The 12,207-nt window shown below is 31.1% G+C and overlaps 1 protein-coding gene across 1 annotated transcript; it reads right to left on the bottom strand.

Moving 5' to 3' along the window:
• Positions 1-168: 168 nt before the first annotated feature.
• J3458_001706 (uncharacterized protein) lies at positions 169-2,902 on the bottom strand. Its single transcript, XM_066116871.1, has 3 exons — positions 1,469-2,902; positions 1,290-1,413; positions 169-1,230 (listed from the first exon to the last, which is right to left on the bottom strand). The coding sequence occupies exon 1, from the start codon at positions 2,444-2,446 to the stop codon at positions 1,805-1,807; it is 642 nt and encodes a 213-aa protein (XP_065978758.1). The 5' UTR covers positions 2,447-2,902; the 3' UTR covers positions 169-1,230; positions 1,290-1,413; positions 1,469-1,804.
• Between the last annotated feature and the right edge of the window lie 9,305 nt (positions 2,903-12,207).

Below are 12,207 nucleotides of genomic sequence, written 5' to 3'. Positions count from 1 at the left end.
ATATGTGATGTGAGGCTCCTTACGGCGAATACCGTAACTGGCCTCCACCTTGTCATACTATTTCGCCATTGTGTGTGTGAGGCTTTGGTATGCACAGCCCGTTAATACCAGACTGTGCCAGAATATCACTCACATTCCACTATTGTACTTTAAGGAGAATAACATGTGCTTGAGCTCTACACTCCCTCAGCAGTGTAACCTGCCGTATACTGAAGTTGACGGCTACACGGTGCACCTGGCTGTCGCGCTACGGTCGCATTACTGTGAATACAGATCAAGTACTAGTTTGAAATACCCTCTTAGCCATCGAGAGAACGGTCCGAGGCCGATCCGACAACATTCCCGTTCCGAGAGCTATGGCCCAACTTCCAGATCCACCGCAGCCTCAACCCCATGCAATCCCGAACTACCGCCCCGAATGGCTGGAAACTCTTATCCCGAACCAACACCAAGACTTAAAAGAAGCGCGTGTGTGCTAGGAGGTCGTCCAAGGAAGTTTTCTAGAATTCGGCGTTGGTTTTGGCTAGCTCCGTAGTTCAGGATCCCATTTCGGAATCTATCCCAAGCTTCGTTCCTGAAGGGATCGCCGGCAAAGGTAGAATCAAACAAGTCTGCAGCAATAACTCGTGCGCTAATTGTCTGTCGTCAATATATTGATGAAGACCTCATGTATGACTTCGGAACCACAACACGTAGCCATAGTAAGTCGCATCGTATCCCGACATGAGGTGCGTGCAAAAGGTGTACGGAAAGGATGCCTCTGGTCTTCGATTGAAGTGGCACTCTTCATCTATTCCCAAGTCGATATCAGCCGGATCTATTTTAAGCAGTGCGTCGCGGCTTTAGGAGTTGCGAATGGCTAGATCAAAGGATGTTAACGCTCTACCCAGTTTATAAGCATGGAGAAGTCGAACCCGATACACCATGCGTACAGTTCGCTTATACACGCGTCAAGTGTGACTTCTTGTCGCTGCTCGAGTTTCGGGTCTATCAATTCATCTGGAATACTTTGCGGCGGGGCTGGCAAATTGGGGTGTTCTTGGACCCAGGCATCCGTATACGTCTTGTCTAAATTCTAGTGGCAGCTGACTTTGATGAGGACATTTTTCATCCATGACCACTGTTCGAGCATGCTGACAATGCCTTCGCCAAACTCTACGCTGCATCCGAAAGCGTGTACCTTGATAAATTCGTGTCTACTCAAGTGGTCATGCATGCAGTGACCGAGTTCTTAATCCGGTGTTAGTTGATTCGACGCGGTATTCGGTATCCCTCGGAGATGCTTGTACCGTGAAAGACCATCATCACTTGTGCGTGAGTTGGAATTACGAGATTATGTATACCTGACGGTGAAAAGGTGCACATAAACGTCTTCTCTGGGCACACTCGATGGCCGTCCGCGTCTTCGTAGCACTGTGCGGTTTTTAGCAAATTGTCTTTCATACCTAAGGTCACCATGTCATCATACCGGTTGGAGATTAACGCATTGATTTCCCTTGTACTTGTTCCGCCTTTACCCTGATCCCCTCGTGCTTGATGTGTCTTTCTTCGTCAAGGAGTCGATCATAATATAGTTTGTCAAAGGACTCTACCGTGACCTGCTTCAAGTTGAACGCCAAGGCCCTTCTCAACCAACACCTCTTTCTTTTTGCTCAGGGCACGGTCAAATCTACTTCTATACAGTGGAAGTAAGTCTTGCATCAGGGCAGCAATGGTACTCTCTACCCATGTTACTAATTCAGCGATTCTAAAGGGTAGTCGGTATTCGGCATGGCTATTATACCGAAGCAGTCAGGCATTTTCATCACGCAGCAAGACGATTTCTCTGAATAGAGGTCATTTTTCTCAAGTCTCTGCCATCACCCAGTTGGATGCGTTTCCTTGTCTCGGGGTCCTGAGCATATCGTAATGGTGTCAAACAATTGTCCACTCGCAACTTGACTCGTCGTTTGCCGCTATCGTGCCGGGGGAAGCCTTTTGGTGCTTTGTCGGGCAGGCCAGCAAGTTGCTCTGCCGTGAAGAGTATGTCCACTGGAACATATTCTCGAATGTTTCGATTGAATTCAGCGCACAGCTCTTCGATCTTGGAGCTCCAATTACGCCAAGTTCGGCTGTCGTTGCCGTGCAGCAACCCATACCCACATTGCTGGTTGCGTAAGAGCGTTCGATCGAGAAGCCAGCTGGACTCAGAATCCAGCAACATGTTACCATTGTTGACAGATTGTATGAGCTGAAATAAGTCCGGTCTCTCTAATACTGTACTTGCATATTCGGGCCAGTGTTGAGTCTCTGCATCGGAAGACGCGTAGCGAAGAGCAGATATAATTGCTCTTTCCCCCGATTGTTTATTTTCCAATTTTGCAATGGGGAGTAGGACATTGGCAAATGTTGCATCAAAGGGCTCAACACTATTGACTATGGCATCGACGGTTCTGTGGTGTTCCATTACAAGACGTTGAGCAGCGGGGAGAATGTCTTCTCTTGGGGCGAACTAAGGGGCAATTGGGGGTATCTTGGAGACATGATGCTCAATGAGTTCTTGCTTCCCGTTTGGGATGCGTTGCGCGCGTAATCGTTGGGTCGAAGAGGCAAAACAAATCCGAGGTGCGTCATTAATTGAAGCGTCAAGTGGTGGACGAGTTCACGTGGCATTGTCTCGATCCAAATGTGGTAATTTGGCTATTTGTGGATTAAGCTGCAGTGCAAATCAGCTGCAAAGAAGGGGTCGAGTTGAAGCGCTTCATCGCTTAACCCGTCAACATGTCTGGTCCGTTTATCAATGCCTCAAAAAGCAGGGTTGGCCTTCTGCCAGCTGCATACTGAAGTACTTGACTTGTCAGTTGGTAATTGGCACAGCGGGGTTCGGGTGCCCAGAGCCTAGGTGAGCGGCTGGTGAAGCCAGTGTCACCGCGAGGACACAAGAGGTGTTGGGGAGAAAAGTGGACTCAGTCACGTTACATGGTGGAAAGAGGGGTAATACTACTGGGAACACTTTAGGTAGAAATGAGGAAGAAGAATAGTAATTAATACAACTAATGCTATAAATTATTATATAGTTTTAGTGATAAGACTAGGACCTTATAATTCTAGTACCTTTCTTTATTTCTTTCTTTCTTAACTTAATATAAGTGCTAAACGCCTAATAAAGCTATACGAATAAGCCCTTATTATTAGACGAATATTACAGAGCTTACTAATGCTACGAAATGAATTAATTCTTATAAGAACTTAAGATTATAATATTAAGACTTTAATAAAGCTTAGAACTAATTACAAAAGATTACTAGACTTACACGAAGCTAAGAATAATACGAACGAACCTTTACTTTACATAAAGGAGGGAACGATACGAATAAACCTTTACGAGAAATTAAGACTACGAGATTAAGATTATAAAGGAGGCTAGAACTATTTATAAAAGATTACACGAACTATAAGGCGTAAAATAGTCTTAATACGAATAAAACGGGAGGAGAACTTAATATTATAGCATTAAGATTACGGAGAAGTTATAGAATAATACTTACACTTTAGGAGACTACAGGAGCCTAAAGAAGGTAATTAAATAAAGGCTAGATATACGCGGATAAATAATCTAAACTTCTAATTTTAAGGGAGCCCTAAAACACCTTCTAAACACCTAAAAAGGGATATAAAGAGGTTTATTTTCTATGGTTTTCTATAGTTATAAACTTAAACGATTTAAAAGCCTTTAAATAATAGCTAGATACGCTATAATATAGCTTTACTTTACTAGACTTTAAAGAAGTCCTAAAACCTACGCTAAATGCTTAGAGAATAGAGTAGTAATCCCTATTCCTAGAACTATAGACTTAACGAAATTAAAAGAGATTAAATGTGTTAACTAGGCGCCTATAAATAAACTAGAATACACGATTATTACTTCTCTTTTTTTAGAGGGTATAAAAAGACCCTTAAAGCTTTTAATAGAACTTTAAAGACGCCTATTCTTTTATTAAAGAATTACACGAGATATCTTCTTATAGAAGTTATATAAGACTAGAAAACTATAAGCACCTATTCGTTTTACGATATATTAGGATATGGTAGTAAGGCTAGTAATGTATTAGATTTATAGAAATAATTAATAAACCACGAAACTAATTCCTAGAAACCTATACTAATAGCACCTTATAAAATAGCAGGACTAGTAGTAGGTATACCTACTTCCCTATTATATAATCTCGCGATTATAGTTAAGTGTAGGCTTAAAGTTCTAGCTAGGTAGAAGTGGGGCGGGGAGCTACTAAATACTAGTAGATACGAGATTATTCTTTTAGTTTTTAAGGCCGCTTTATAACCCTACTTTAAAGCGAGAAATCTTAGTTTTTATACGCGAGCACACTATACTTAATACTAGAGAGCGTATAAACCACTTTACCCTATTAATCTCTTATTAAACTTATTTAATTAAATAAGGAGTATTAGGTATAAACTATAAGAGTTACGTTATAGGAACGCGAGATTAATTAAACTTGGCTAAATTAGGTATTATAAGAAATTTATAGAGAAGGTAATAGTAATTAAGATACTACCTACTATTAATAAAAAGAGTAATTAAAAGCAAGACTAAAATAAAAGAAAAGGGTTTCTTCCCCTAGGGAATTTATTTTTAAAAAATTTTTATCTATTAATCTATTTACCTATAAGAAATAAGAGGCGCGATAGATTAACTAAAGGTTTAGCCTTAATTTTGCCTTTATTATAACTTTTCCTAGCTTATAAGCTACTTTCTATTATTGCTTAAATAGACACGCTTATATTTATTAGACTTCTTCTATTAAACTCTTATTACTAGCTTATAGTAGTATAATAATACTTAAATACTCTTTTTCCTTTTAGTCTTCTAAAAGCTAATATTAGCTTAAAGACATTTAAAAGACCTTAGAGTTTAACCTTTCCCCTTATTATATTAAGCTAATCTAGAACTATTAGACTTAAACTTAAACTCTAAACTTAACTCTATGCTTTTATTTATAAAAGATCTCTCCCCTAATTCTATATACCTATTAAAGGACGTTTTACCTTTATTCCCACGTTTATTAATTAGTTTAAACTTAAAAGAAGAGAAGACTAAAGAACTACCCTTATTTCTACTACTAAGAATTATAGACCCTTTAGGCTCTTATTCTATAAGGGAAGTAGGAGGAATTTTATTTACTAGATACCCTAAAGATAGTCTAGCCTAAGATTACGTTAATTACTATAATACTATAGTAGTATTAGTAAGAGTGCTAAAATACGTAGACACTTTAGCTCGGGTATATTTCATATAAGGTCTAAGGGGAAGAGTAGTAGCGTGGTATAAGGACTTAAACTATAAGAATAGAAGATAAAACGCGCTTTTAGCGAAGTTTATTAAGAAGTTTTTAGACCTTAACCTATATTTAAAGGTAGCTACGAAATAAAAGGTGTTTTATTTTACTAGGGAAAAGGGAGAGTTACTAATAGCTTACATTTAAAGAGCGGAGAACTTAATAATAAAGGTAAAGATAAACGTGAGATAGATACTACTTATTAACTTTATTACTTATTTAGTACATAAAGAAGTAAACGCTTAGCTTTAAAAGCAAGTGTTAAATAAGCTATTTACTTTAAATAAGTGGATATAAGGGATAGCTATTAAAGGTTTAACGATAGCGAATCTTAAGATTATTCTTTATAATTATCGCTTATTTACCTTAAAAAAGATTATAAGATAATATAGGGAATTAACCCTAGTAATAAGTATAGACCTAATTCGCGTATTAATAGACTATTAAACGAAACGGGATAAGTAGTAGGCTAAATAGTAAGTAAAAAGGGATGAGAAAATATTTAAACTTATTAAGCAATTAAAAGCATTTAAGGTTTAAATAAACCTAAAATTATTAAGACTATACAAATAGTATAAAAGGCTTAACTATTACACTTAGAACTTAGATAGGTAAATAGAAGGTAATTACGTAAACTCTTTCCACGTTAATAATAATTTAAACCTAAGAAATAAGGCTCTAATATTACTAGCTCTCTCTCCTAAAAATAACGCGTAAAGAGACCTAGATTATTTTTAGTATTTCTCTTATAAGGAGTGGGGATATATAGGATATAGCTATAAAAATAAGAATAAATACTTACCTAAAAAGTTTAAAGAAAGACGGGAGTTATAGCAATAAAATGCTTAATAAATAAGAAGAAATGAACGCTAGGAGCTAAATATAAGGCTATAATTAAACTACGTAGGAGATTTAAGATAAAGGTATTAAGAGATAATTCTACTATTAGAATATACGCTTAAAGAACTAATAATATCGTGGTTATTTTAAACTTATATAACCGATTTATAAAGTTATAAATCCCCTTAGGTAAAGGAGATAAATAAAAGGATAAAGAGTATAAACGCGGCTATAAAGAATAAGAGTAAAGCTAAGAAGGTTTCTAATCCCTAGAGACTATTAGGTAAGGTAGTAAAACCATCTTAAAAACCTAAAGTTTATTTTAATAATTAAACTTAAGTGTAACGGTAGCTTAGGTTCTAAGGCATAGTAGGTCTATTTCTTAGGAAGTAAGTTAGGTTAAATGCTACGGAGTAGCTTTTAAGTAGTATTAAAATAAGGCTATTAAGAGTATAACTCTTAATAGTAAGACTATTACTTAGATTAATTAATAAAGAACTAGACTATTTAACTATAGGAATACTTTCTCCTTAAGTATTCGTTTATCTCTCTATTATAGTCCTAGATTAATTAGCTTAACTATTAATCCCTTTAAACCTTAATTAACTAGCTCGAAGTTCGGTTAATTTAATCCTCTTTAATTAATGTGTTTAAATATTAACCTCTTTAATCGCCTCTTAGGTTACGTGGCTAGTCACGTGCCTCTACCTTCTTCTTATATCTACGGGTCGTGCCTATCCTAGCTAGTGCGGTCCCGTCTCGTGTCTTATATAATGTTATTCGTAATATTATACCCCTTCTCTATTAGTCTTATTCTTAAGGCTATTAAAACAGGCTAGCTTAAGTGTTATGCGTTTTCTTCCTCCTATTATTATATGCTATTATATTAACTAACCGTGTCTTAAAATAGCGGTTTAAAGCTTCGTTTACTTCTTCCCTTCGCTAAAATAACCTTCTTTCTACGATAATTAATAATCCGTCTTTATCCTTTATAAAGGCTTACGCTCGCTACGCCTATTTAGGACTTCCCTAATATAAAGCCTTCGTTTCTAATTTAAGTTATTATGTAAAGTGTATAGTAGATAAGTAAGGGAATTATAATATTACGGGGGTAACCCCTTAATAGCTTCGTAGTATCGCGAATTAATATTATAAGCTTAAGAGAGAGCTTAAAGAAGCTAAGAAGCGTGCCTTAGCTAAGAATTAAAAGGTCTTACGTTTACGAAAATAAAAGAAATTATAGTTTAAGAAAATAATACGTGCGGTTACGCGTAATATTAATAACGTTAAAGAGTTAAAACGTGTGAAACGTGAGAAAGCGAAATAGCTTTAAAAAACCATAGGGGTCCTTTTTACTCCTTCTAAGAATCTGAATTCTATTTTAGTTCGTTCCTTAAATACCGAATTTAATATTAAGTTATTAGATAATGCTTAAGAGATTAATTGGGATGCGTTTCTTAGGAATGAAACTATTCAAGTAACGTCGAGTAATTCGTAAGATTTTTAGCTGGTTTCTAGGTGTTTTTAAAGTTTAAATATCCCTTTTATTTAACGAGATAATAATAATTCTTTATATCTCCCCGTGCTTTAAGCAGAGCTCTTACGGATATAGTAAATACAAGTGTATTGTGTATTGTATTTTGTATTGTATTGTATTTTCGTGTATTGTATTTAAATACAATACATTACATTCTTAAAATACCTATAAATGTATTATTAGGGAAAAACGCTAGTAAATTTTTTACTTGTATATATAAGGCTAATTATAAGGCTTATAAGAAATATTTTTATATTATTAAATAGAGCTATTTTAGTCCTTTAAAATGCATTAATTTATATTATTATAAGTTATATAATAAGAGAGTTATTTATATTTTTATTATTTAAAATATATTATTAAAAATTTAAAATATAAAGTTTAAACTTTAAATATATAAATTTTATAAAATTAAATACTTTAAAGCTATTAACGCGTTAATTAATTATATTACTTAATTATTATTATTTTTAAGTCCTTTTTTCTTAATTTATATAGTATTAAACTTAAATTTTTAAGCTTTATTATTTAATATCTTAATAATTATTAAAAATATAATAGTAAATAATATATTATTATAAACCTTAAAACTATATTAATATAATACTATTTTTTATATAATTAATTCTTAATAATATATCTAAAAATATACTATAAAAAGACTTAAGAGTAAATGTTAAATTTAAAAAAATATAAATGCAAGTAACTTTTTAAATATATAACTTATAATATTAATATAAATATCTTTATAAAGCTAAAGTTCTTCTTATTATTATAAAATTCAAAAAAAATATTAAAAGCTTTATTTTATACTAATATAAAGCTATTATGCATCATAAATATCACTATCTTCCTCTTCTTCCCTATTTTTAGTACTATTTACAAATTTAACTTTAGAAATAGCTTTATTACTACCAGAAAAAGCTGAATTTTCATCTGATTCAGATTTTTCTGAATCTAAGCTAGAATAAGAGAATAAATTATAATATTTCTTTGTTTTAACTCGTTTTTCCTTATTTTTAGCCCAGTTTTTTAATAATAAAATTTTTCGAATATTAGAATGCATTAAAGAGGTTCTTCGCTTACTAATCACGTTACCTCCTTGGTTAAAATTCCCTTCTATAGCTCCTGAAGTAGCTGGAATAGCTAAATATTTTCGTGCTATTATTAAAAGAATCGGAAAAGCTTTAATAGAATTAGCCCACCAAATAAATATATCTTCCTATTAAAAGTTAGTGTTTATTTTTATATAATTAAGCTTATAAATGTTAAAAATACCTCATCATCTTCTAAATTAAGCTTATAATAACTAGAAATCTCGTTTTTTCTAGTTTCTTTAATAGCTTTATTTTTTTGCTTAGGAAATAAGTCATTAAATAAACTAGGCTTTAATTTAGGCCTAGGATCTTTATAAGATGTTAATTTCTTAGCTGGTTGTTGTAAATCGATTATTACTCGATTATTTAAATTAGAACTAGAAGAAGAATCTTCTTCTATTTCTATATTTGGAATAAGCTTATTTTTAGGGTCTTTTATATATAATTTATATGTTCTAAGATATAATTAGTTATAAAATATTAAAAAAAAGGTTATTTTTAATAATTATTTATACTTACTCTTAATATTCTGTTTTTAAATCATTTAATAATAAATGTAAAGTAGTTGAATTTATATTAAATCGAGTTTTAACCGTTTCAATATTAAATCTAGGGTCTAATATAGCAGCAAATAAATAAGGCTTCCAAAAACTATAATTACTATTAATATCTTTTGGAAAATAGTAATTTAGTTTCTTTAAACCTATATTTAAAGCTGAAATAAAAGCTCTAGCTAACGGATTATAAGCGGTTTTCTATAAATAAGTTAGAATAGTTATTATTTTAATATAAAAAGTTTAAAAATATAAAAAACTTACGTTTTTAAGCTAACTTTCTTGATCTTTTAATATATTTTCAAGAAGAAAGTATATTTTAAAGATATAAAAAGATACTAAGCTTATAGTATTATAAGCCTGGCTTTGTAATTTCTTTGTAGGCTCATTAAAAACCTCTAAAATGCTTGATAAAGTCTCTAAATCAAGCTATTCTTGCGTTGTTAAATTAGCATCTTTAAAAGCTGCTATATTTGTAACGTTTTGTAATAATATAATAGCTTTTTTAAGTATAATAGTCGTATTTATCATTCTAAAAGTTGAATTCCATCTTGTTGCGTTTGCTAAGTTAAGTAAAAATAGTTAGTAATAATTATTAATAGTTTTAAATAGATTTTTAAGGTTTTAATAGAAATAAAAGCTATTAAATATATTATATAACTTACCTAATGGTATTTTTGTAATATTATTATTTTTAGCTATAAAGCCCTTAGATTTAGCTTCTTTTAAAGCTTTAATCCATTGAGAATAAAGTTGTTGGTTATTTTTAAGAAGAATTGCTACTTTTTTAACTTTTCCAATAATTCCTATATAATAATTAGCTTAAAATATATATAAATATAATGAAAAAAAACTTAAAATACCTGGAAGTAAATTAGAAAATTGTTTTTGTTTTTCAGAAGATAATTGGTTAAATTCTTCTGTTGAAAAGTATAAAAGCTCGCTATTTTTGTATTTTTCGATATTTTCGGATGTTGTTGATTCGGTAATAAACGTAGATATAATATCTTTAGCAATAATATTTAAAATATGAGCTGTACAACGAATATCGAAAGGTTTTAGGTTTTTTTCCGTATAAAAGTTTAAAAAAGAGGTAAGAAAAGTGTTATTATTAGAGCCGTTATCTCTAGTAAAACTATAATTTAAAATAAGTAAATAAAATATCATAAAATATCATAAAGTATCATAAAATAACCTTATAATTAACTTACCTTAATATTTTTTCTGGTTTTATATTATATTCTAATAATAATTGATTAAAACAAAGATTAATAGAACTTCCAGTGTGAGTATTAGGTAAATATTCAAATCCTAAATATAATTAGTTTAAAAAGTTAAATAATAATATAATATATAATAAAAATAATAAACTAACCAATTAAATAGTATTCTAAATCAAATTCAGAGTTTAGCCAATTAGCTATAACTCCTAAATAAGATTTAGAATTAATAGAAGTCCAAATATCAAGTTGAATAGATATATAACCTAATTTATCAACTTGATTTTGAATTATATTAATTATATTCTTCTTTATTTTTAGATATAAAATATCTATATGAGAAAGTATATTTTGATAGTGAAAAAAGCTCGTATCTTGACTAAAATAAGTTAATATTATTAAATATATATTATATTATTAAATATATATTATATTATTAAATATATAATATAATATTATAAACTTACTTATTATAATAGCTTATTAGCTTTTTAAAGCTTTTACTAGTAATAGTAGTAAAAGATAGGTTATTTTGAAGCATAAACTCAATAGCTAGCATAAGAGCAGTATCCTTAGAAAATTCACTAATAATAGTATTATTTCTAGGTCTTTTATTGCCTCTTTTACTGCTAGATATACTAGATTGAGCTGATATTTCGGATAATAAAGGTGATTCCGTAATAATAGGCACTATATATTAATAAATTAGTAATTAATATCTTTAAAATATTATAATATTATATTAATATGTTAAAAGAATAGTTTAAAGATAATAACTTACACGTTAATTTAGAATTTTCTTCGTTTTTTGAGGTTACAATAGAAGGATGTTTTTTTTATAGTGTGTAACACCATTAGAAGACTGAAAACGCTTTGCTTTACTATAAAAAGTAAATAAACAGTCTGGTTGAGTGCAAAAACAATGAATTAGTCTTTCTTTATTAAAATTAATCTCTGATAATCGAAAATCAAAGAGATTATGTTGAAAGATATATGATTTTGAACTAAATTGATAGCCCTCATCATTTTCAGGGTCATTTTGATATCGATTTAGCGTTGGAAGACTCGTAGTAGAGTTATTATTCGTAGATAAATCGGGTTCAGAATCAAAGGGATTTTCAGCCATTTTTAATGATAAATAAGATAGGGTTTTAAGGTAAAAAAAGTAGTCACTATATACCCTAAAAGTAGGGTTATTTAGTGAAAAAAAAAGTTTTATTAAAAGTAAGATATTGGTTGAGTTATAGGTGTTTAAGTGTTGGTGTAGAAAAAGAGAATTCTAAACTTCAAAGAGGGATAACACAGTCAATATATAGAGTTTAGATACAATGAAAGATGTCATGAAAACCTTAAATTTCAGGCATTTTTTTGATGCCTAACTTACCCCTAAAACGTGCATATTCGTACAGAAATCGGTGAAAAATTTGCAAGACAAAATACAACTATTGTGAAACAGTAGAATATACCGGTGTGATTACAATGCATAGAGGGCTTTCTGTTGTGTTACGTTAAGGCGTTTTTTCACCTGAAACATACATATGTATACTACAAGAAGTATTTACATTTTTAAACTTTAAGTTAATATAACTTTAGGAATATTAGACGTATAAAGATGCACCTAGT

The sequence above is a fragment of the Metarhizium acridum genome, assembly GCF_019434415.1.
Source record: "Metarhizium acridum strain ARSEF 324 chromosome Unknown scaffold_1, whole genome shotgun sequence".
NCBI lineage: Eukaryota > Fungi > Ascomycota > Sordariomycetes > Hypocreales > Clavicipitaceae > Metarhizium > Metarhizium acridum.
Note: the sequence above shows the minus strand (reverse complement) of the source record. Positions and strands in the feature narration are given on the sequence as shown.

Excerpts from the sequence above, each read along its gene's own strand:
- J3458_001706 (XM_066116871.1), bottom strand. The coding sequence starts at position 2,446 with ATGGAACACCACAGAACCGTCGATGCCATAGTCAATAGTGTTGAGCCC.